This window comes from Fukomys damarensis, unplaced genomic scaffold (genome assembly GCF_012274545.1).
Source record: "Fukomys damarensis isolate Sample0158 unplaced genomic scaffold, DMR_v1.0_HiC HiC_scaffold_16, whole genome shotgun sequence".
Taxonomy (NCBI): domain Eukaryota; kingdom Metazoa; phylum Chordata; class Mammalia; order Rodentia; family Bathyergidae; genus Fukomys; species Fukomys damarensis.
In genome coordinates, this window is record NW_022900928.1 from 4,936,169 (window position 1) to 4,959,403 (window position 23,235).

General features: G+C 50.0%; 1 protein-coding gene across 1 annotated transcript in view; it reads left to right on the plus strand.

Annotated features, from left to right (window-relative positions):
* Window positions 1–20,430, plus strand: part of Bdnf (brain derived neurotrophic factor) — a 49,785-nt gene extending 29,355 nt beyond the window's left edge. Inside the window, 2 exon segments of the mRNA XM_033764060.1 lie at window positions 17,113–17,288; window positions 17,290–20,430. Of these exon segments, the coding sequence (XP_033619951.1) occupies window positions 17,134–17,288; window positions 17,290–17,866 (732 nt within the window). The 5' untranslated portion in view covers window positions 17,113–17,133 and the 3' untranslated portion in view covers window positions 17,867–20,430.
* Window positions 20,431–23,235: the final 2,805 nt, after the last annotated feature.

Genomic DNA, 23,235 nt, shown 5'->3' on the forward strand with positions numbered 1-23,235 from the left:
CCTCTTTAATAAATGGTGTTGGAAAAACTGGATATCAACCTGTCACAGATTAAAATTAGACCCTTATCTTTCGCCATGCACTAAATTAAAATCCAAATGGATTAAAGATCTAAATATTAAAACAGAAACATTAAACTTGCTGGAAAGTAAGTTAGGCAGAACTCTGAGCAAGTTCTTAGATTTTCTGTGCTTTCTGCACTTGTGGAGGAAATCTTTTCCCCCATCCTGGGTTTCCACGTGGCACTTGAGTTCACTCTCAGAGGACTGTCCCTGACCCTTTCTTGTCCATTACGTGGTCCTTTCTGTCAGAAGGGGAGAGATGGCTTTGAGAGGTGATTCTACCTGGACCATCATCTCCTGAGCAAGGTGGCCTGGCCGGGACAGTGGACCACCCTGAAACCCGGCTCCCTTCTCTTCCTCTCTGTAGGGCCGCTGTGACCCCGGCTATGCCTGGCTGCTCTACTATGGACAAGAGGTGTGGTGCTGGCTTCCTGGGGACCCTAGGCCCTCTGCCTTCGCCGTTTTCATGATTCTGCTTCCTGCTCTGGGTCGGGGTGGCTTTTGAGGGTGAGGGAAGGCCCTTGCATGTTTGCTGATACTTCTTTGCGAGCCAGACTGCCCCTGTGGTTTTGCCACTGCACAGCCTGCTTCTTCTGTCCTGTTCCCAGCTCAGAACCCCAAGCGGAGGTGTAGTTTCTCCGCACATGGGGCAGTAGGGCATCAGGTCAATGGCAATCTTCTCAAAGTTGCATAAGGTGCATCCTTGTCCTGGAGAAGCTGTCTTAAATTTTGCCTTTTTCCCTTCCATAAATCATTAGCGTGTGTTTATGTTACATCATAATTATAGGGACCTTGGGGAATTGCTACCCTATGTGTGGGATCTTGGTCATTTTTTTCCCACTCACCCCACTCTCCCTTCATTGCTCCCCAGATCCCCAGCGCATATCCGAAATATGTGCCTTCCTTGTTCCTGCCATCTCTCTCTCTTTTATTTTGCTCTTCAAATTATTTATACCTGGATTTCTCCTTGAGAGAAGCCATGTGATACTTACCTTTCCATGTCTGATATAGGCAGTTTACAGTGTCATATTAGTTTATTTATAGATCCATCCACAAGTTTATCCTTCTTTATGGCTGAATAGTACTCTATGGTGTGTAAGTTCATGTTCTTTGGCCACTTATCTGCTGATGGACGTGCAGGCCGCTTCCTAAGTGAGCTGTTGTGAGCTGTGCTGACGTAGATGTGGATGTGCATGTGTAGCTGGAATATGATAACTCTGAACTCTTTTAGGAACATGCACAGAAGTGTTGCAGTGTCAAGTCCAATCTCTGTTCTTAGTTCTTTTCCTCCTGTGCATTTTAATGTCAATGCTACCCTTGATTTGAGAACCCTTGGAAGCAAAAATGTTCTTCTGCATTGTCTGAGTCCCCAGAACATACCACCCTCGTCATGGGAGGTCGGAAGGAAGCCCTTGCGGAATGACTCAGTCTTTCCTTCATGGAAAGGAAGGGTTTCCATGTTTGTGAGATCAGCTCGGAAGGTGGTCTGGATGGGAAATGGTTGTAGTGAAGGATGCACGAGTCAGTGTGCGGTGTCCAGATTGTGAGCCACACAGCCCGCCACACAGCACTCTTCATGGGCTCTCTGCCTGTGCATGAGATAACACAGCCTCTCGACAGGCAAGACAGGATCTGTTTGGCACAGAACTGGGCCCAAGCCCTTCTTTTGCCACTTTCCTCTGCTGCTTTCCCTACTTTCAATTCCCCCTTTGGGAATTTCTTTTATACGACTGTCAGTTAGTATGCACGAGCACGGAACTGTACTCTGAGCTCTGGTCTCCACCCTGCCCATGTCCCCCTCTGACAGGGAAAGCCTCAAAGACAGCGGTTCTGTCTGCTCCACTTCGGGTGCCTGGTGCCTGGGCTTGGAGGGTGTCTGCTGGACGAACAAGTGGCTCAGAAGTAAAATTTAGGGGGCTGAATGATGGGTCACCCCAAGCCACCAGCCTGCAAGTTGACATCCAAGAGAGAGGTAATCACAGATCTCCTAGCTGTGGAAGTCGGGTTCACCTTCCTTGCCCCAGGAGGAGGTGCAGGAGAAACAGAGCTTTAAAAACTGCTGGAGTTTCTCTGCATAAATAAACCTGGTCTACAGCTGAGTTCTGAGGAGCTGGCTTTGGGACACTGAAGGCATCCTCCCTGGGGGCCTGTTGGGAGGCGACAGACCTTCTAGGAGGTGGGGCCTAGTGTAGTGCTGAAGGTCATTGGGGTCGTGCCCTCCCAGGGGATTGGGGGACCCCAGGCCATTCTTCCTCTCACTGCCCGGCATGCTCATGAGGTGAGCATCTAGGTTCCATCCACTGCACATCGTCGCATCCCAGGCTCCCAACCGTGGATAGAACTTCTGCCTCCACATGCTACATGAGTTTTCCCCGGTATTTTGTAACAGTGCAGAAAGGCACTTCGCACACAGGAGAGGGACAGACACACAGCTGCTCTCCAGAGTGCTGCAGCTGAAACGGGAGGCCGTGCCTCGCCCCAGATGTCCCCTTGGAGGAGAGCCCCCTCCCTGTTTCCCTCAGTCATCCTGCAAGGGATCGGGTTTGACCTTGGGAACCCCTAACTAAAGGCTGGACCATGTAAAGTTGATCTTTTGGGGTAACACTGAAAACTTCTCCAATCCCTGGAACTCTGATCCTCGTGTTTTACTAAAAAATCAAGGGTGACTTAAACTTCAGATGGTCACTTAATAAATCCATCAAGAGTAATCAAGTGAATCATTCCTATTTTATCTGAAGGAAACTTAAAGATGGTCACCCTCATTTTAGTTATTTTCTTGGGGCTGGGACAAAATACGTGACACTCACAACTTCCAGGAGGAGAGGTTTCTTTTGGCTCCGTTTGTAGAGGTTCAATCCATTGCTGGCTGGCTTCAAGGCAGGGCGGCACGGCAGAGGGGCCTGGGGGAGGAGATCTGCTCACTGCATGGGGGACAGGAAGTAGAGAAGGGAGGAGGTGGGAAGGAGATGGAGCCTTCAGGGTCACCCACCTCTTCCGGCCAGACCCCCCTCCAAACAGCAAGTTAGCTGTGAACCCTATGATCAGTAGTCACCTTCCACTAGCCCCATCCACGTGCACAGGTGGCTTCTGGGGGCATCTAGTTACGAACCATAGCAACCCTTCAGTGAAGTAGTCTAAGTTCACTAATTTCCTGGCCACCTTTGCTGAATGAATCCATGAGTCACTGCTAGAGCACATGCTTAATTCTGTACTGGAAGCAGTGCGGCCTGCTGTGCAAGGGGAAGCCGGGTTGAGTGTGGGTCCCGAGCTGCTAGAGGAAGTCCTCTGAGGAAGCGTGGTCTCCGTGAAAGTTGGAGTGCAGGGAACAGAGTGTTTGACCCAGCGTGGCCACAGACAGAGCTGCCTCACCAGGCCTGAAGTCCAGGTCCCTCGTTTCATGGACGTGAGGTCCCGTCAGCGGCTCAGGTGTCTTGGTTGGGGCCAGAAGGGTGCAGCACTTCCTGTCTCTGGGTTCCAAGCACTGGGTCCCGGGTCTGGGCTGCAGTCTGGGCATGCACTTCTGTGTGGTTACTCCCAGCCTCTCCCGTGTTTCGCTTCAGGAAAGCGAGGAAAGTCCCCGGGCTGCCTGTGATGAGCTTAGCTCTGCTCAGAGCTGTGACCGTCTGCTCTCCAGATGACTGCTGGGAGGGGCTTTCGCTGCTTTTTGAGGGGGATGGGTGACTGCCTGTTCAAAGAGTACTGTTTTATTCAGCCTCTACACTGGGGGAGAAGGGTCCTGTAGGGACATTTCCAGGCATGTTTGAAGTTTCCATCTGCTCTTGGAGGTGGGTTGGAGGCCTACCTGTGTGTGAGACAGGCATAGTTCCCACAGGCAGCACTCGCACTAGAGCAGGGCTGGCTGGCATCCGCTCATCGGCAGTCCCACAGGTGGTGCAGCCGTGGACTATCATGGTTTTCCCGAGGCCCCCAGGCCTGAATTAGACCTGTCAGTTTCTGAACCATCACCATCACCATCACCGGTGAGCACACGTGTCTTCCTCTTCCAGTGTGCTGCATCTGCTGGTTCTTGCTTCTAGGGCGCTTGGAGCCCATCTTTGGAAGCTGGATGCCTCCCTCTGGTTCTGGGTCCCCGGCACTGCAGGGCCTGGGTCCCTCTCCCCTGTGTGTTTGGGACGGCCACCTAGCCTACTTGGTGGGTTCAAGCAGGGGACAGCACAGCTGCCCTTTCTTGGTCACAGAGCCGTCCCCGTGTAGCAGCAATGTAAGTGACGCTGTGAGGCAGGTAGGGCCCTTACGTTTGTTCACCTGCCCAGGCTGCTGGTAGACGTGGTCGTGTGGCTCGTGAATTCCATGCTCAGTACGAACTCTGATTTTCTTTCTGTAGCGAGAAACTGGGCTATTGCTAGTGTTCTTCCTAGTGCAGACCTTCCTGTAGCTAATCTCTCGTGTCATGTGTGGTCTTGCACATGCGCACCTGGATCTGTGGGCTTCTCCCAGTGGAGCTGTTTGGTCCACAGAGAGAGGGCGGCATCCTGACTGGTGTCCCTGATTGTGCTGCTGAGGAGCTGGGCTGTGTCCCTAGCTTCTCCTCCAGGGGAATGGCGCCTCCCTACGGCCACAATACACAGGATCTGGGTCCCCTGAAACAGACAGCAGAGCATGCGGTCATTGTCCACCTGAGCGGTGAGGCTGGCTCTGAAGAGTACAGTGGTGTTTACTGGAACAGAAGATGAAATCATTCCACTGTGATGCCCGCTGTACCCGGCTCGAGATGCTCCTTCCTCAGCTATGTGTTTATGCATTTGATTTTGGTACCAGGGGACGAACTCGGGACCTTGCACTTGTGAGGCAGGCAGTGGAACCACTGAGCTACATTGCGGCCCCTTCCTCAGCTCTTTGTATCGCTTCCAGGGACTGAGTTCCAGGTCTGCATCTCCAGTCGCAGAGGAAGTCTTGCTGAGCATGGAACTTTCATACCCGAGGGATGCTCTTTTGAGAAATCGTACTGCACGTTTTCCAAAATAATCAGTACTTTCTAAGATAAATTAAAACTGCCAGGGTACAGCATAAACATTCATCTGATGCACAGTTGATAGACTTATCCCTTGAGGGTGCCAGGCAGCTTTCTGCAGTATGCCATCGGGAGGACATGGAAACGCTGTGACTTAGGACCCAGACAACATCCCCGCATTGCACAGGACATGTGTTCCGATCACCCTCACTCCGTTCTTTACGACCCTCCCCGGAAGGATTGGTTCTCCAAGATCTATTTTGCTCTGAAGATACAGTGCTCTGCCCCCCTCCAGTTCCATGGCGTAGAAAGTTACAGCGCATGGAGCCTGGCATAGCAGCTCTTCATCCAAATGGGCTTTGGAAAACACAAGTTTTGCTAAGGGCCTCTCCTCCCACCCTGCAGAAGGTGCCTGGGAGTTGCAGCGGCCGCCACCTTGGTCGGCCCCACGCGTCATTCCTGGGCCGGGCACTGACAGGCGCCTCAGGGATGGCCCCTGCGAGGCACTCCCAGCAGGCATTTCCAGGTGAGCTCCCAGGCTCCTCCTGAGCTGCTTCTCTGCAGCCTGCTCTCCTGCGAGGGTATCAGCGGCCGGGAGCAGATTGTCCTGGTCCCTGTCCCCATCCTGATCTCACTGCCGGGTGCACTCCCGGGCAGCGTCAGCCCAGGTGTGTTGCATCTGCTCAGGCTGGTCGCATCAGGCTGGTTGTGGGCTCTCTGGCTTTTGTCGTTTATGCCACGTGTCCCTGGGCACCCGTCTGTGGGAGGCAATGCCCACCGGCACCCCGGTTCCTTGGGCTGCTCTGAGCGCTGGCTCGAGAGTCCGCTCCCTATCCAGGCTGCACCATTTCTTCTGCTGCCTTTGATCTTTAACTCGTTGTCAGAACAACTCCTTCAGGATACGTTTGAGATTTTCTTTCTGCAGCTTTCTCTTCACCCCCATCTCAGCCCATTAGCTCATTCTTAAAGAATGTGACAGAGGTCTCGAGTAGGGTAGCATAGCGTACCAGACCTCTAGACATGGAGGGGAGGATACGTTCAGCGTTCAGAAGAAAGATGTTATGTCCCAGTCATACCGTGAAAAGGCACTGGGCATTTGGGTGTTGATCAAGATCATTTTTATTCAAGCGGAGTTCAAGCTTGATGTTTGGTAGCTGTGGTTGCTGGTGTAAAGAGCATGTGGTTCTCTTCCAGCACCCGAAGGGATCTCGGGGGAAATGCTCTGACATCTCCAACAAATTGCCTTCATGCATTGATTTGACACTCCTTGGCCCTATTAAGTGTGCACGCATGGTCCATACCTTGAGGGAACAGCTCTACTTGGGAAAAGGGGTAACAAGAAAGAAACATCAGGGATATATCCAATCTCCGTGGGATTAATTGGTAAACAAACTGCTTATCACAAATTATCATAGGGGGCTTTGCTTCAATAAACGAACTGGCACATAGGGACTACAGTGTATTTTGGCTCTGTAAACCTCTCTCAAAATAGAAGACACCATGTCTGCATCTGGCCCTGTTTGGAAGTGCAGCCCTGGTTCAAATCCCACCTCCACCACGTGGGCTGGTTGCTTTCTGGAAATTTGCTGAACCTCTCTGAGCCTCCGTTTCCTCCGCTGTTCCTGGTGGGCAACCTGACCGTCTGGTCACAGTTGATGAATGTGAGCAGTTTGCGGGCTGTTTCTAACATGAAGAGAAGCTTGGAATTGCTCCCATTTATGTGGCTTCTGAACATCTGCCCCCAGCACACCGCAGCTTCCAACAATACTGCTCTCACTTACAGACACTGGATAGAAATGCAGTCCCCGTCCCAAGGCTTGGATCAGATACGACAGTAGTTGAGTGTGTGGGGTGTCTGTTTAGTGGGAAGCCGTGGGGACAGAGTTCTTGCTGTCCTCATGTCCCTGGAGCTACAGCAACGAATGTCTCCCTCGAGGTGCATGTGATGCTGTAAGAGAAGTGGCTGTTTTCTGAGCAGCCTCTACGTAGACCCTTTGTCATGGAGATGCTGATCTCACCCTTGTATTTCAGAGCAGTGGGGCGCGCAGCCAGCTTTGTGCTAGGCCCATGCAACTCCTTTTGCACAGGGCTTAGATGAGTGGCACGCTGGGCTAGGGCGGTGGACAGGGGAGCATATTCACTCCTTATTCCTCCTGTATCAAGCTACCAGTAGCGAGCCCTTTCCCGAGCTTCTACTGGAGGTCGTTAAAAGAAATTACAGCGTTGGTTGCAGAAATAAGCTGGAGGCCAGCTCGATGCATGGAGCCGCCAGTTTTCTCCACGTGTGCAGGTTAATCTGGGCTGAGGCTCAGCGCTGTCGCTTGCTGCAGAAGGGTTGCGTGTCCACGCACGCCCCGGGCCTGCCCGCGGCCCCTGCAGGGCAGGCGTGCTTCCCGGAGGGCGGGCAGTGGTGTGTGCGCCTCTGCGCTCTGGGAGCAAACTCGCTCCTGACATGGCCTCGTTAAGGTGCACCTCGGGGAGCTGAGGCTGCTTGGGACTTTCTACCTCCGCGCTGGGGTTTTGCCATAGCAGTTTGGGAAGGAATGGCATTCTTTTGTCCTCACGGACAACTCATCTTTCCAGTTTCTTCCTCCACCCGTTTTGCCCTCTCTTGCTTTGTGTCCTTGCGAAGGTCGGGTCTGAGTCTAACCTGAGTGGTCCCTTCCCAGGCTACCCGCTCCGTCCGGTCTCCTTTGTAGTCTTTCCGAGGTTGCTGCTTCAGTCCAGAGATGGGGCTGATTGTGCGCGCATCCTCTTTGTAAGGAACGGCGATTGTTCTGATTACTAACCACAAGGACACAGCTTCCGGAAGGTCCAGGAGCACCGTCCCGGCGAGGGCTTGGCTTTGTTCCGGGGAGCGTGGTTGTGGGCGTTGGGTGCTGGCCCTTGGTTGTCAGAGTTCCCACAGCCGGTGGGGCAGGAGCTCATCCTGCTGATTACAGCGAAGGAGGAGGCGGAGATAAGTCGGGCGCGCCTTAGCTTTCTCTGCCTCCCTATTCTACACTGTGATCATTCTCACAAGTTGCGGGTCAGTGCACGATGGCAGACTTCCCCGCGGGATTCCCTTTATCCCCCACTCTGGGGCTTACCAGATATTCCTCTGCCGGGGACAGGCGTTCATTTTCTGGTGCAGAGCCTGCTTCTTGTTGGAGGCAGGAGGACAGTGGGCTCTGCTGTCCCTTCACCCTGGTGTCAGCAGGTGTGCCCGCAGCGCAAGTGGGAGCAGCTGGCGCTTTCCTCCCATTGCCGTCCGCGCTGTTCAGAGCAGGCTGCACTCGGTGTTCTGGTCTTGCAGGATTGTGTAGAAAGGTGCACGCTGGGCCAGGCTCCAGTTCTGTTCACAAACTGTCCCGTCAGCTCCCTTAGATTGGTGTCTGTTCCAAATCTGTTAGACCTTCCCGTGAGCTTTCTAGCTTTCTCGCTTTCTCTCTTTGGGGTACTCCAGTCTTAAGGCATGTGACCCAAAATATCAGACAGCAGCCGAGAAATTGGGTGGCCTGCCGGGACAGACCCAAGTAGGGAAGGCTTTCAGCTTGATATTCACAGGGCTATATTTTAGGTTTTTGCAATTGGTGCTGCTTTATTAAGTTTTTTGTGTTTGGATTTCGTGGCATTGGTAGGAGTAAGCTGGGTCTGCTGTTGGTTTCAGGATAAGTTTAGAAGAAGAAATATGCTCTGTCTTGATCTCACTGTCTCAGAGCAGAGAGAGCTCACCAGGATGGGGACAGCCAGCTGAGATGAAGGCACCAAAGCCCCACTGCCTGCCGTAGCATCTGTCATTGCCAGAGTGGCTGTGGGGGCATTGGCATCGTTGCGTTCAGGGCCTGGGATGGCCAGGTTGGCTTGCACTTGCCTCAAAGCACTTGGGTAAGAGTTAATGATGGAAGGGCTAGGGATTTAGCTCAATGGTTCTGCCACCTGCCTCACAAGTGAAAGGACCCAAGTTTGATCCCTGGTACCAAACAAAAAGAAAGTGATGGAGTGCAAGTCCAGATTTTGATGGGTAGTGCTCCCCACAGGCTCCTGGACCACTCTGTTTATGGGGCTCCTGTGTTTTGTGTCTTAGACACAGAGTGGAAAAGCCAGTTGACAGCAAGAGAAACCAGATTTTACTTAACCCCATTGCAAAAGCAAAGATAATTTTCCACATCATGAGTGTCCCCCAAAAAACAAGTGGAACCAAGGAGGAAAGACAGCCCCATCATGCTTTTTTGTGTTGACTGTAACCCTTTCCTGTCCTTATCTTAAGTGGCTTCCTTTCTCTTTATGATTTCGTCCACTGCTTCTCAAATGGAATGATGTATGAATGACCTTGAACTGTGCATGCGTCTCTTTGAAATGCAGGTTCTGAGTGAGGGAGTGGAGGGGTGAGGAAGTGTGGCAGAGGTGCTGGGAACTTTTATCCCACACCTGTTTTCTAAAACTAATTTTGGGCCCTATAAACCTCAAGTTATTGGAGCATTTTAGTAACAAGTTTATGTTGCAATTAATATACTAAATTTGTGAATGTGATACTCAAATAAAAATTATCAGAAGTTTCAGATGTTATACTGCATAGAATTAACCCCATATTTGAAATATGTGAATAAGTTCAGAAGTACATGCACATGTCACACATGTCTATGTGACAGAGACATTTTTATTACCCTATTCACTAAGTCCAAAGCCACTGTCTGTTTACAGAACATTCCCCACAACAATTTCAGAGTACTTAAAGACTCTGGTGCCAAACCTGATGTTTGCTTGACAATATTTTACACAGTGAGTCACTAAAACTTGATGGGAAACTACTTGGAATGATGCTTTTAATTAATTCCCATGTATGGGAATGTGGTAAATAATGCATTGTTAAATGGAGGCAGAGTTCTAACTAAAGGTGGTGGTACACTTTTCAGTTGAATGTCAACTGCTGTTTGGGTCCCCTGAATGAAAACATAGTAGTCCTGAAGGGTGTGGAGAAGGGTTTTCTGACACAGTTTGCTGGGTGCACAGATGGCCCGCCTGAAGGGAGCGCTGTCGTGTTTTTGAGTGGGGGGCATGGGGTACAGGGGCACTGCCAGCTCTGGTGGCTCTGGCCTTCTGGGTGCCTTCCTGGGTGACAGTGGCACAGTGGGCTTCCTGGGCAGAAGTGCAGACGCCCGTAGGGATTTTGTGCAGTGGCAGTGCATGCTAGGAGGGAGCCCTTGTGCTGTTCATTCCTTCTTCCAAAGTTTACTGCAGCTCACATGGAAACTCGCTGCTCTTATTTGTCCGCACCCTCTAAATGCCATCAGATAAAGAGGACGGAGTCCTTCTGTGAAGGGGACCTGGCTTGGGCTGTGGGTACGAATTGCTGTGGTGCCTGTTCCAGAGAGCACCAGTCTCCATCTTAGGGACCACGTGGTCGAGGCTTGTTTGTGAAGGGGAGAGGGGTTAGGAGTGGACAGCGGTAGCAGCGGCCCTTTCTGTCAAAGGTACCTGCAAGTCTATCAGATTAATGCCTTTGAGCCGTTTTTCTCCTGGTAGTTCCATTCCCTTATGATGCCAGCGATGGATGCCAGGGAGTCGGTCTTCCCCTGGCTTTCCCAGTAAGGCCAGGAAGTGTTTGCAAGCGCCACTCATTCACTTGAGAAAACCAGGGGTCAGGCAGACTCCGACACGAAGGACTGTGTTTTGGAGGGGTTACCCTAGTCCAGGTACTCTGGAGAAGCAGCGCCAGTGGATGATGTAGGTAGGAGGCATGATCAAGCGATTTTGGTTGTTGTTTTAAAGAATTACATTCAAAAGATTGCCTTTCATCCCCCTCACTTTGAACACACAGGTCCCGCCATTCCGGCCACTTTCTGAAGCCGCTCTGGAGTCCTCTTTCGTGAGCGTAATTGAGCCTGCTCTTGCTGCCTGCCGTGGGTGGGAGAGGCGGACTTGTAAAAACACCACAGTGAGTGCTCGCCCCGCTTTCCTCTGGGTTGGCACTGTGCATCTCCTCCTTCCTCCTGCAACTGAAAATGGCCCTCGAGGGAGACCTTTTGAATTGATTTGCCGCAGCCTGGACGGCGCAATGAATACGCTCAGGAAGTTGAGTCCGGAAGTGCCGCAGAAAGGGCCGAGTGAGGGGCAGGGGGTTTGCACCCTGGGAGCCTTCTGAGCAGGATCCACGGCAGTGTGTCTTGTGCTGACGTAAACGGTGAATTTGCACATTCCCCACGGGTGTGGTCATTCTGCACACAGTTACCGGTCCCCGAGAGGGGCTTTGTTAGGACGGGGGCTCGCAGGGTTGGGAGGAAGAGGTGTTCTGTGACCAGGGCTCTGGGACGAGTCCAGGAGCTTCGTGCTCCGGCGGGTGCGGCTGAGAACCCGAGATCGGGTCACCCAGCCCGGCAGGAGCCCCGACTCCCGCTCCTTGAGTCGCTCTCAGCCCCGGCCGGTCAGTGGTCTGCCCACTTCCAGGGTGGATTTCCCCGCTCGCCTCTCACGTCGCTCAGCTCTGTGCTCTTCCCACTCGGACCCCAGAACGGTGACTCAGCCCAGACCCATTTTGGAGGTGCTTCAGCGGCGGCGTGGGAATCCCCTGGTTATGGGACGACAGCGCCGAGGTGTCCGTCAGTTGGCGGTCAGGGAGCCGTCGTGGTAAGGAGGTATCTGCGGATGGCTGGATCCCGCCCGTGTATCTACGGGTTTCAGTTTTCCATGCTTTTCTTAGAGGGCTACGCGGGGGCTTTTAATGCTGTGACGCGTGTTTGCTGAGTCTTGGCCAGGCAGTGTGAACGCGGTGGGAACCACATCGTCGGAATAACAGGGCGATGGCGGAAAGGACTGGCTCCCTCGGGAATCCGGGGTCTGCCCTCAGGCTGACAGGGGAGCCACAGCGGCGGGGTGAGTTGATTAAAACTCTGCTTCTCTCTTCTCCCTGTAGGAAACAGGGATAATTTCAGTTACCTGCACCCCCAGGGTCCTGTGAGTCCTAATTACTTAATATTTGCAGAGTGTTTGGAGATCTCTGAATTAAAAGGGCTGAGCTGTGGAGCCCGCCCTTGGAGTGATTAGAACTGAAAGGACACTGTTGCTCCCCTTCGCCCGCACTGGCTGCTGTCCCGCCCACGCCCATCCCAGCCACTGCTGATCGTTGACCCTTTCTGTGCAGCACCTTCCTCCCCGCAGCCCACCCTGCAGCGGCTGCTTAGTGCTCGCTTCTGGAGCTCAGTGTGGTCTCCTCGGGCCCATCCTCCAGGGCTCCCCCGGTGGTGGAGCTGCTCTTCTGGAAGCAGTGCCCCTGAGAAATGCGCGTGGGCACCCGGATGTGCCAGGTGGCCTGCTCACTCCTCACTGCCCCTACGGTGGTGCAGCCTGGCGTCGCTCTTTATGAAGTTGCCTAATTTTATGAGCTCATGTCTGCAGTGCGTAAGGACTCCAGTCGTGGGAAGTTGGTCCTGCTACATTGCGCATCTTAATTATGTGTCAACTCTTTCTCCTTTCCTCCCTCTCCCTCCATCTCTTGGCCCCTTCCCCTTTGCAAAAGAGCTATCTCTCTGTTTTCTGTTATCCATGATTCGGTTCTGTATTTATACTTTAGGTCTCTCCTATAAGAGAAACTGTACATGTATTTTATTTATCTTATTTGAGCTTGGGTGTCTGATTCATTTCACTTAATGTTTGTGGCCTCTAGGTGCGTCTGTTTTCCGTCAGATGATTCAAGCTCACCCTTCTTTCTGGCAGAATAGTGCTCCATTGTCTTCTTCCACACATTGTTGAGGGCACATAGGCCACTTCCAAGACTTAGCGGGTTAGGGTTTGTGCTGCTGCCATACACATGATGCAGTGTGTCGTTGATTCTTTTGGGAAGACAGCTAGAAAGGAAATCGCTGAGTCGGATGCGATTTCTCTTTTGAGTTTTTCACGGACTCTCCGTCCGATTCTGCCTCTTCCTACCCAGCCTGCCTCTGCAGGTGCTCCCTCTATGCTGTCCAGCTCCGAGCCATCAGCGAGCCCCGTCCACCCCCGGCGCCTTTCCCAGATGCACATTGTGCCGGCAGTCTCCCTCACAAAGCACCTGTGCACTCCCTTCCTGGAAGCGGCTTCTTCTCCTTCTGGAACCGTGTCTGTGCCATCCTGGGACATCGCTGTCTTCCCATATCACCTTCACACCTGTCTGACATCTCTCCTAACCTGTGATGATGGAAAGTAGATGCCAGGCCTGATTCTGAGCAGACAAAAGAAAGGCTGGTGCACCAGTGTGGTGAAACTGGATAGAAATGAAATATTTTAAATACCGATTTGGGAGCTATCGTCAAGGGAGTGTTTCAGTAGGCTGGCGTCGCACGTGATAGGAATGAGATATTCACTGATCGTTTCTCCAGCACCGCCTTTGCTGTTTGTAGGACTAGGACCCGCCCTGTCTATCAGCTGTTCTCTTTGATTGTGTGCTTAGAACCTGGGAACACATAGGCTGACAGTTACTTTTTATCTTTCGCGTGCACCTGCAATATCTGTAATGCTTGGTTCCCTTCCTAGCTTCGGCAATGGGAGCTTGGTTCTAACGAGCCTACATTTCTTCAAAGCTTTCCCTTTGAAGACAGCATTGTCCAAACTTCTGCTGCTGGAGTGATCAGGGCTTTAAAGGCTGCAGGGTCTCAGAGATCGTGCTTCATCCAGCTCTGCAGAGTGGTGCGGCCTTATTAATACTCTAAAACCGGCAGCAGGTCCTGGTGCAAGAGCTCCGACACCTGCTCACTTTGTGACATGTGGCAGATCACTTCACCTCTCTGAATTGTAGTCGCCTCGTCTGCACTGTGGGAATCGTGGACCATTCCTGTCTCCCTGTAACAGTCAAGTCAGATGGTGTTTCTGGGTTTTCTGTAACCTTCCAGACCAGTGGTCTGCAACCTTTTCGGCACTAGGGACTGGTTTTGTGGACTATTTCCCCTGCCGGGGGTGGGGCGGTGGGGTTTATAGAAGGTTTCAGGGTTGGACTCTTATAAGGAGGGCATGCACACGCACAGTTCCCAATACAGTCACTCTCCTGGAAGCATCTCATGCTGTGATCTGGAAGGAGGTGGAGCTTGGGCAGTGATGTGAGCAATGGGAGAGGCTGTGAACACAGAGGAGGCCTGGGGCATTCACCTGACTCTCACCTGCTGTGCAGCCCAGCTCTTTGGAGACATCTAGGACCAGCGACCTTGGTGTACAGGGCTGTGAGTCACCGCTGGGCTGCAGCAGGAGCCCAGGCTGTCATGTTGAGACTTTGAGTCATGGTTTAAACAGATTTCTTTTCTACCTTGCTTATTTTCTTGTTATTCCTGTGAAGTATTCTGTATTTCCTGAGAATGGTGCTACAGATGTGGTAGAAGGGTTGTTCTAAGCATTGGAACCAAACTAGATAGCACCAGCAAATGTTCTCAGTAGAACTAGGCAAGACTAAGGCTCTACAGAGCAGTATCGCTCTGTCTCTTTGCCTTTGATGGGATAAAGAGGCAGGTGAAGGAGGCAGATGTGAGCCTTATCATGGAAGCTCTTACTCTTTCATGCTGTTCTAATACACTATATAGAATTACCCATTAAAGGGCTGAAAGAATAAGAAAGAGGGGAACTGAAGGAGTGAAAATTCAAAATTTTGCTTTTTTTATTCTCACTACCAAACCTACTTTCTTGTCTCCCATTGACGCTTTAGGAACTCAGCTACATGGCAGTTTCCAAGCAGTTACTAGGTTGTAGAGTCAGTTGTTTTTTAATCACTGAAGTAAAGTTGTACCCCCTTAGAAGAACTCAAGAAATTGTTTACCACCTGTCAAATTCCTCAGCACTTATACTGTGGGGTTAGTGTGGCCTATAATTTGGCTCAGAATTTCAGTGTGTTCTCTGGTGCCTTCCAAATGAAGCGGCTTTTTAGGAAAACTGTGACACCTGTCTTTTCTCTTTGTTACACTTTAGATCAAGAGTGTCCCCCAAAGGACTTGGGCTCTCATAGGCAGGACTTTTGGATAGAGTCTGAATCATGATGGCCGAGACAAAGTAGGGGCCCGGCTGCATTTTCTTTTTCCTGGGAGTCCACAAAACAATGTGTTTTTAACGATGGTATCTTAGATGTGATGAACCATGGTGTTAAAAGATAGCTGATGACAGCAAGTCTCCACCCTGTGACCTAGACAGCTGGAGTGAAGCAATCCAATCCTTGACCTCAATTGCAGGAGCCCCCTGGGTTGTTTTAATTTGGACTGGAAATGTTAGGAGAAAGCTTGTCATTCAATGGCGTAAGTACACCCTGCCCAGAATAGAAGCCTCCTTGGAGGATCCATTTCTTTGATGATACAGAATTCCGACTGTCCCAAGTTAAGGTATTAGCACAATGAATACTCACATTTTATTCCAGCCAGTTTGCCCTTCCTAATCTCAGAGCCTCATGCAATCCATGAGAATGCCTGCCATCTGTGCACACAGAGGGTCTGACGTGTTTGTGTTCAGCAGTGATACCAAGTTTCTTCTGGTAGAAAATGTTATCTCTTTCAAAAGTGCAAAACAGTGGGCTTTGCAATACCAAGTTTGCAGCCGTTTTGGCTCTCTGACTTGTACACTGGAGGTAGGTGGCCTTGGTGACTGGGGACACATCGTGGCCCCAAACATAGTCCCTTTTCGGGTGGTTTGGTACAGTGTGTATGTGGGTGTGTGTGGATGCGTGTGTGTGTTGCGAGTGTGTGTGTTTGTAAGTCCACACTCCAGAGCTGAGAAGTAGGAATGAAGTTAGTGTTGGGATTGGGATGGCAGTCTTTACTCGAGGGACACAGGCCTCACACAGGTAAGTGTTTCTCGAGTCCTTGACCACCTGATGGTCACCTTGGGTTGGCCCATAGGTATGTTTGTATTTTGCCTGCTCATCCATGATAATTGGCTCTTAGAGCATGCTGACGGATGTGGGGCTGGTGTAGCGTAAAGCCAGCCTCCGGCAAATGGGAAGAGATTAATTTTGTGGTGTGCTATTAAGGGGCTTCCCAGGAAACTTCAAAAGCACAGAAAGAAGCATTCACTGACTGCTCCAAAGTGTGTGAAATGCCACTCAGCCTTTTAAAGGTATTAACACACACACACACACACACACACACACACACACAAAAAAAAAAAAAAAAAAAAAAAAAAAAACAAACAAACAAAAAAAAAAACACTGACACATTTCCCATGAAAAGGGAAGCAGGGCTTCCTTGCTAGATCAGAGCATTAGCCTGAAGAGCCGGGGGGCGCTTGGGAAGTCAGTGGTGGTATTTAAAATTGCCTCCAGTGCCCCTTTCTGCACGGACTTTTCCAGCTCTCCGAAGCACACGCCTGGCTTTCATGACATCAGCCCCAGGCACAGACACATCATTAAAATGAACGTATTGAACTTGATTTCTGTTGGGAAATAAGCAAACGTTCTGACTTCTGGCCACCCAGGTGTAGCAGAAAGAACAGCGGAGCCGGGAACCCAGGGTTGTAATCTCTAAACTGTCTTCACACAGTGCCTTGGTCTCCCTGTCTGTGAAATGCGGTGGCCTCATGAAATGCCCCCTTCTCTGCTAGGACAGTTACCTGTGCGGCATAAAAACAGACCCAAGGCCTGGCTGCACTCTGGCTGCTTCTGGCTGTGCTGTTGGTTCCTACAAATGGCCAGCGAGCCAGCACCCCCAGACCCCCAGACCCCTGCCTCTCCTGTTTCTGTGATACATTTCTGCAAAGGGCCATGTTGCTAATTAGGAAAAAAAAAAAAAAAAAAAAAAGTACTATGACACTTGGAATTGTTGCTTAGTAACATTTCTGATTTTGTGTTTCTTGTGACAGCCGGAGCAGAGATCATTAAAAATTAAGCTTACAAAGCTGCTGAGGTGGGGGGTAAGAGGACAAAGGAAGCCATGGGTTTTTTTCCTTTGCTTAGAAGCCATTTCATCTCAAGTTTGTGTGCTAAGTATCGGGAGAAGCCCTGCATGGCTGGCTGGGTTTATAGGACCCCCAGCCCCAGCGTGTCCCCAACAGCGGCCTGTGGGCATGCGGCTGAAGTAAAAACCCCGAGCCCGGGTGGGTCTGGAACTGCGGCCCTGGGAGGGAAGCACTGACCGCTCTGTATCTCTCTGTTGTCCCCGCAGTACCACCAGGTGAGAAGAGTGATGACCATCCTTTTCCTTACTATGGTTATTTCCTACTTCGGTTGCATGAAGGCCGCGCCCATGAAGGAAGCCAGCGTCCGAGGAGGCCCAGGCAGCTTGGCCTACCCCGGAGGGCGGACCCGCGGGGCTCTGGACAGCGCGCCCGGGCCCAGCGTCCGCGTCGCTGGCGGACACCTTTGAGCATGTGATCGAGGAGCTGCTGGAAGAGGACCGGAAGGCCAGGCCCCGCGAGGAGAGCGCAAAGGACGCGGACTTGTACACGTCTCGCGTGATGCTGAGCAGCCAGGTGCCCCTGGAGCCGCCCCTCCTCTTCCTGCTGGAGGAGTACAAACACCACCTGGACGCGGCCAACATGTCCATGCGGGTGCGGCGCCACTCCGACCCGGCCCGCCGCGGGGAGCTGAGCGTGTGTGACAGCATCAGCGAGTGGGTCACCGCCGCGGAGAAAAAGACCGCAGTGGACATGTCCGGCGGCACGGTCACCGTCCTGGAGAAGGTCCCCGTGTCCAAAGGCCAGCTGAAGCAGTACTTCTACGAGACCAAGTGCAACCCCATGGGCTACACCAAGGACGGGTGCAGAGGCATAGACAAGAGGCACTGGAACTCGCAGTGTCGAACTACCCAGTCGTACGTGCGGGCCCTCACCATGGATAGCAAAAAGAGGATCGGCTGGCGTTTCATAAGGATAGACACCTCCTGTGTGTGTACACTGACCATTAAGCGGGGAAGATAGTGCTGCGTGCTGTAGAGAGTATATTGAGACAAAATTATCTATTTGTATATATACATAACAGGGTAAATTATTCAGTGAAGAAGAAATGATTCTATGAACTGCATGTATAAATGACGTTTATACAGTACAGTGGTTCTACAATCTATTTATTGGACTTGTCCATGACCAGAGGGACAGTCATTTGCACACAACGTTAAACAAAAGTCTGCATTACATTCCTCGATAATGTTGTGGTTTGTTGCCGTTGCCAAGAATCGAAAACATAAAAAGTTTAAAAAATACTAATAAATTGCATGCTGCTTTAATTGTGAATTGATAATAAACTGTCCTCTTTCAGAAAACAGACAAAAAAAAAGACAAAAACAAAAATTTGAACCAAAACATTCCGTTTACATTTTAGACAGTAAGTATCTTCGTTCTTGTTAGTACTCTTGTCTGTTTTACTGCTTTTAACTTCTGATAGCATTGGAATTAAAACAGTGTGAAGGTGCTGTTGTCATTGCTTTACTGGCTTAGGGGATGGGACGGGAGGGGAATCTTTTTGTTTGTTTTGTGTTTTTTTTGTTTGTTTGTTTGTTATTTTATTTTATTTCTTTTTTACTTTTTTTTTTTTTTTTGAGATCCCACAGGGAGTAGGGACGGGAAAAGGGTTCTCCTATCCATTCTGGACGGTAACAGAGTTTGCAGTGTCCACCAGATGCCTGGAAAGCACATGCAAACGAAGACAACTGCATCAACGCCCTCACTGCCCTTCCCGAGTTACCTCCTGGGTCCCTGCTCTGGACCTGGAAAGCTTCTTGATCCCAAAGACCTGTCTCTCGGCTCAGGCTGCTCTTTCCCTTCCTCCCTGTTCAGCCCCCTCTGTCTCACTTTAACTTAAGGAAGAAAGTTCAGTTGCGCGCTTTGAAATCTCCTTCTGCTTTTGTGAACAATTTGTGGCCCATCACGGCACGCGTGGAAAACGGTGATTTATTATTTTTTTTAGAAGAGAAAAATAACACTAAGAAATAACCCCCAAAGAAGTATTTTTTTACGAAGGGTCATCTGGGTATAAATCATGGTGATGCTTTACAGTCACAGTTAGGCTTAGCGGTGTCCTGTCGGGGAGATGGCGAGCTCCATATGAACCCAGGGACCCCTAGGTCACAGCAGGACTCTGCGTGGCTGGTGACACAGACGAACAGCCCTGCAGAGGCCGGCGGGGCTGACAGGCTGGTTGCTGGCAGCGCAGGAGGAATGTGTGAGTGGCCACCCCTAGGTCCAGGCGGAGGTGGGGAGGGCACTCGAGACATTCCTGAAGCATCACCGCCACAGGCAGCCCCGCAGTGACCCGTGTCAATCTGCTTGGACCTCGTGCTTTAAGTGCCTACATTATCTAACTGTGCTCAAGGGGTTCTCCTCGGAGGACCGCGCCCAAGCTGACTTCTGTTCTCCACCCCACCCTGGATCGTTGTGCATGAAGCTGGAGGATTCGCCTGGAGCAGGTTAGGAGCCAAGGTGGCGTTTTGTGATCAGGAGTTCCGTCCCCTGAGATCACAGATATTTACTGCAAGAACCCTTCCTTGCTTTGCAATTAGACTTTGAGGAAACCAGGGTTTTGTCCCTTGAGAACATTGTGGGAAAAGGAAAGAGAACAGGAAAAGATCTCAGGCTTTCAAAAGATCAAGGCCTGAAAGGATAGGAATCTTGTCCAGAGACAAGACTTAGTGAGAAGCCTTGCTCTGGAGAGGCCAGGACGGTTGACAGCTCCTGGCTCCCCAGTGAGGACCACAGCGTCCCCTCCCACTCCAGCTGTTCCTGGCCCCTGCTTGCCCTCTGCCCTTTGAGTTGGGAGAGGTGAGGCTGGGAGGCTAGATAGTGCTCTGGGAGGACCCAGTTAAAACTGGCGCTCGGCCCATTTACCCACTCATCCCGCTTCCAAACCGGAAAATGCTAGTGGTGACCACCTGGACCAGGGTCCTGAGGCCCAGACCAAGCTTCAGGCAGTTACTGCATCTTAGAAGGTGAGGGATAAGAGAGAGGATGTTCCAGTGGGACCCAGGGGTTAGATAGATACCAGCAGCAGACAGTTTCCCTCTGTTCAGTCTTTCTGCAGAGCTGGCCTCTCCTCCATGGTTCCACCTGAATACCTGTCTTGGGAAGACTTTCTGTAGTATAGGTTTGTTTTGTGCCGTTTGACAATATTTGTAATTGTTTTGAACCTGTAGGAATGCTTGGAACATCTGCTGTCTGTTCACTTTTCGCAGCTTCCTTTTGAGAAACAACAGTTCCAAACCAAACCAAGTCACCATTGCAGTCTTAAAAGTATTACAAGGACCAGACCTGTGACATGGCTTTGTGGTAGACGACGTCCGTGGCTCTCTTACTAACCATAAACATCACAGTCCCACGCTTGGTGATTTACGTTGACCTACAGTTTATTTTGTTAAAGTCTCTCTCTGTTGCTGTTCGTTCCTGTTATGTTCTGTTTTTGCTGTGGTCCTTTTGTGGCAGAAGTGTTTTTATGCATGGCAGTAGGCCTGTTGCTTTTTTATGGTGATTCCCATTGAAAATGTAAGTTAATGTCTGTGGCCTTGTTCTCTCTATGGTAAAGATATTATTCACCATGTAAAACAAGAAAAAAATATTTATTGTATTTTAGTATATTTATATAATTATGTTATTGAAAATTTTGGCATTAAAACTTAACTGCATCAGAAGCCTATTGTAAATACAAGTTCTATTTAAGTGTACCAATCAACATATAATATATGTTTTAAATATAGAATTTTTAATGTTTTTAAATATATTTTCAAAGTACATAAAATCTGGGGGTTCTGGGTTTTTTTCTCTTCACTGTGACACAACATGAAAACGTGTTTTATTATAAATACATGTGTTCCTTGCTTTAAGACCAACCTGCTTGTGGATAGTAGTTGGACAGCCCCCCAGGGAAGATGCCTATTTCAAAGCCTGGGGAGGCTAATCCTGCAGTCCGAGCTTCTCAGAAAGCTTGAAGATTGGGTCTGTCTTCTGCAATAGAAGACAAGAGTGTCTTTTTCTAGGATGCCTGAAAGTTTTCCCTTTTGCAGTGATGTACTTTCATCAGCTACAGACCCTCGTCTCCTAGCAACATCAGGACCCATGAATCAGGCAGGGTTGGCTGGTCCTATTTGATATAAAATAACTGTTACAAATAATCAAAGCAGGTTTACTTAGGGATAATGAGAATAAATTGGTCCAAATTTAGAAAGTCAACAACTGAAAAAATAAAACAAATTCAATATTTGGAGGCAGGTTACGGACCCTCAGTTTGGAAATGATGCCATTTGCAGTGTGTGTTTGTATCCATTGCACTGATTGGATTTTGTTGCATGCAGATTTTATATCATAGTACCCGTGATCTAACAGATTGCTAGGATTTCTAAAAAGATTTGCCTCCGTGATGGCTGCCAAGCCACTGGGTAATTTAGTTAAAGTGTTTCAAGTTATCACTAAATCACAGGGAAATCAATGGGTGGATTTTAAATGAGGGAAAAGGCCATTAAGGAGAAAAAACATCTGTTCCTACTCATCAGGGTCCCCATTTGAGCACTGACAACCCATCCCAGAACGTGGTGAACTGTATCTGTGCAGTGTATCATTTCTATTTCCAACACATACATTTGCACGCGGTTTCCTCTCGCATTGTCTTGTAAATAAGGATCAGGAAAGTCATAGTAGACATTGCCTTATGTCATGTGAATGGGAGAACAGACTGAATGAGGCAAATTCCTTTATTCCAGTCTTTCCAGTGAAGCTCCAAAGGACTCTGAGCTCCGGGAGAAGCCCTGGGCTGCTGGGCAAGACAGTCCAGGCTGGAATTAGAACCTGGGTGACTTCACGCTTGACCGATTGTCAGAGTCAGTGGAGACTAAAATCGTTTGCAATGGGTGGGTAACAAAAAACGAGAACTGAATGCGATCGAAGTGAAAGGAGTTTGGTAAATATGACCAGGTTCCCACTAGATGAGACCAGAAAAACAGCAGCAGCAGAAAGGTGGCATAAATTAACCAACTTGGGGTTTACCTGAGTAACCAAGGTGCACCGTCATCGGGGAAGCAAATAACCCTGTCTAGTGATTCAGAAGCCTTGGTGATAACTCAGATCACTGCTTTCTCTATCATTTTTCACCATATCAGTAAGCTTTTATGGTCATTGGTTGTGGTATAAAATCCTCTTATTGGTGATACTAATTCTGTAGAAAACATCACAATTCTGAATGACAACTTGAACTAAACCCTAGAGTGAATCAGTTAAATTATTCCCTGCTCATTTAAATGCTGAGTAGACTACAGATGAAGTGTCCAACACCTTTTGAACTGAGTGGGACTTCAGGCCTTGCCTTAGCTCCAGTACTGTTGGTGTCATTGGAGCTTATGCCTAACAGAAAACCCATCTCAGGGTCTGGGATTTAGCTCAGAAGTACTGCACCTGCCTTGAAAGCACAGAGTCCTGAGTTTGATCCCTGGTACCAAAAAAAAAAAAAAAAAAAAAAAAAAAAAAAAAGAGAGAGAGAGAGAGAGAGAAAGAAAACACATCTGTCTCTCAGATCTGTTCTATATGTCCACTACAGGGGAGTGGATACCATTTGGGTAAAGCCCTTGGTAAGTCAAGAAGGTTAAGGTGAGAAACAACACGAGCACATAAATGTGGAAATATGGAACAATTAGCCTAGAAAGAGCCATTCCTGAGTTCAGTCCAACCTTGGTGTATTAGCCAGCAAAATTAGGGTTTGATGGAACTGGGCCATGCTTTTAGCCATGGGTTAACTGTTGTGTTGAAGGTTGACTCCTCGGCTGGGGGGTGGGCTGGAAGCTGACCCTTGTTTGCACTGAATTCATTGATGGCTGGTAAACTCCTTGCCAGACCGGACCTGGAGACACGAGTGGGTGTCACTGCTCAGCCAGGCCACACGAGTGGGCAGCCCAGCCAGGAGACGCCTGCCCAGCCCTCAGCCCCAATCTCTGTGGTACCGTTCTCTATTCTCAGTTCTGGCTACTGTGTGGAAAACAATGCAACCGCCTCCCTTTTGATATGTGATTGGAGGTAGCCAGTTTCCTCAAGAACACGTTTACGCATTCATGGGAAAGTGCTGTGGTCTTGGGCACAACGTATTCTTTGTTAACAAAGAGATGTACAAAGAGGGTACATCCCACGGGCACTCCCCTGGACCCTGTTCTCATTTGGTGGGCACAGCCACCCTGTCAGGAGAGCCTCCTGCTGGCAGTGGCTTTGCTGGATCACGGCAGTCCTGAGTGCCGGTGCTGGCAGCTGTTCAGTATGCTAAAAGCCAATCCTCCAATTGATAAACCCCACCCGGCACATGCTACTAAGAGTTTTGGGCTCAT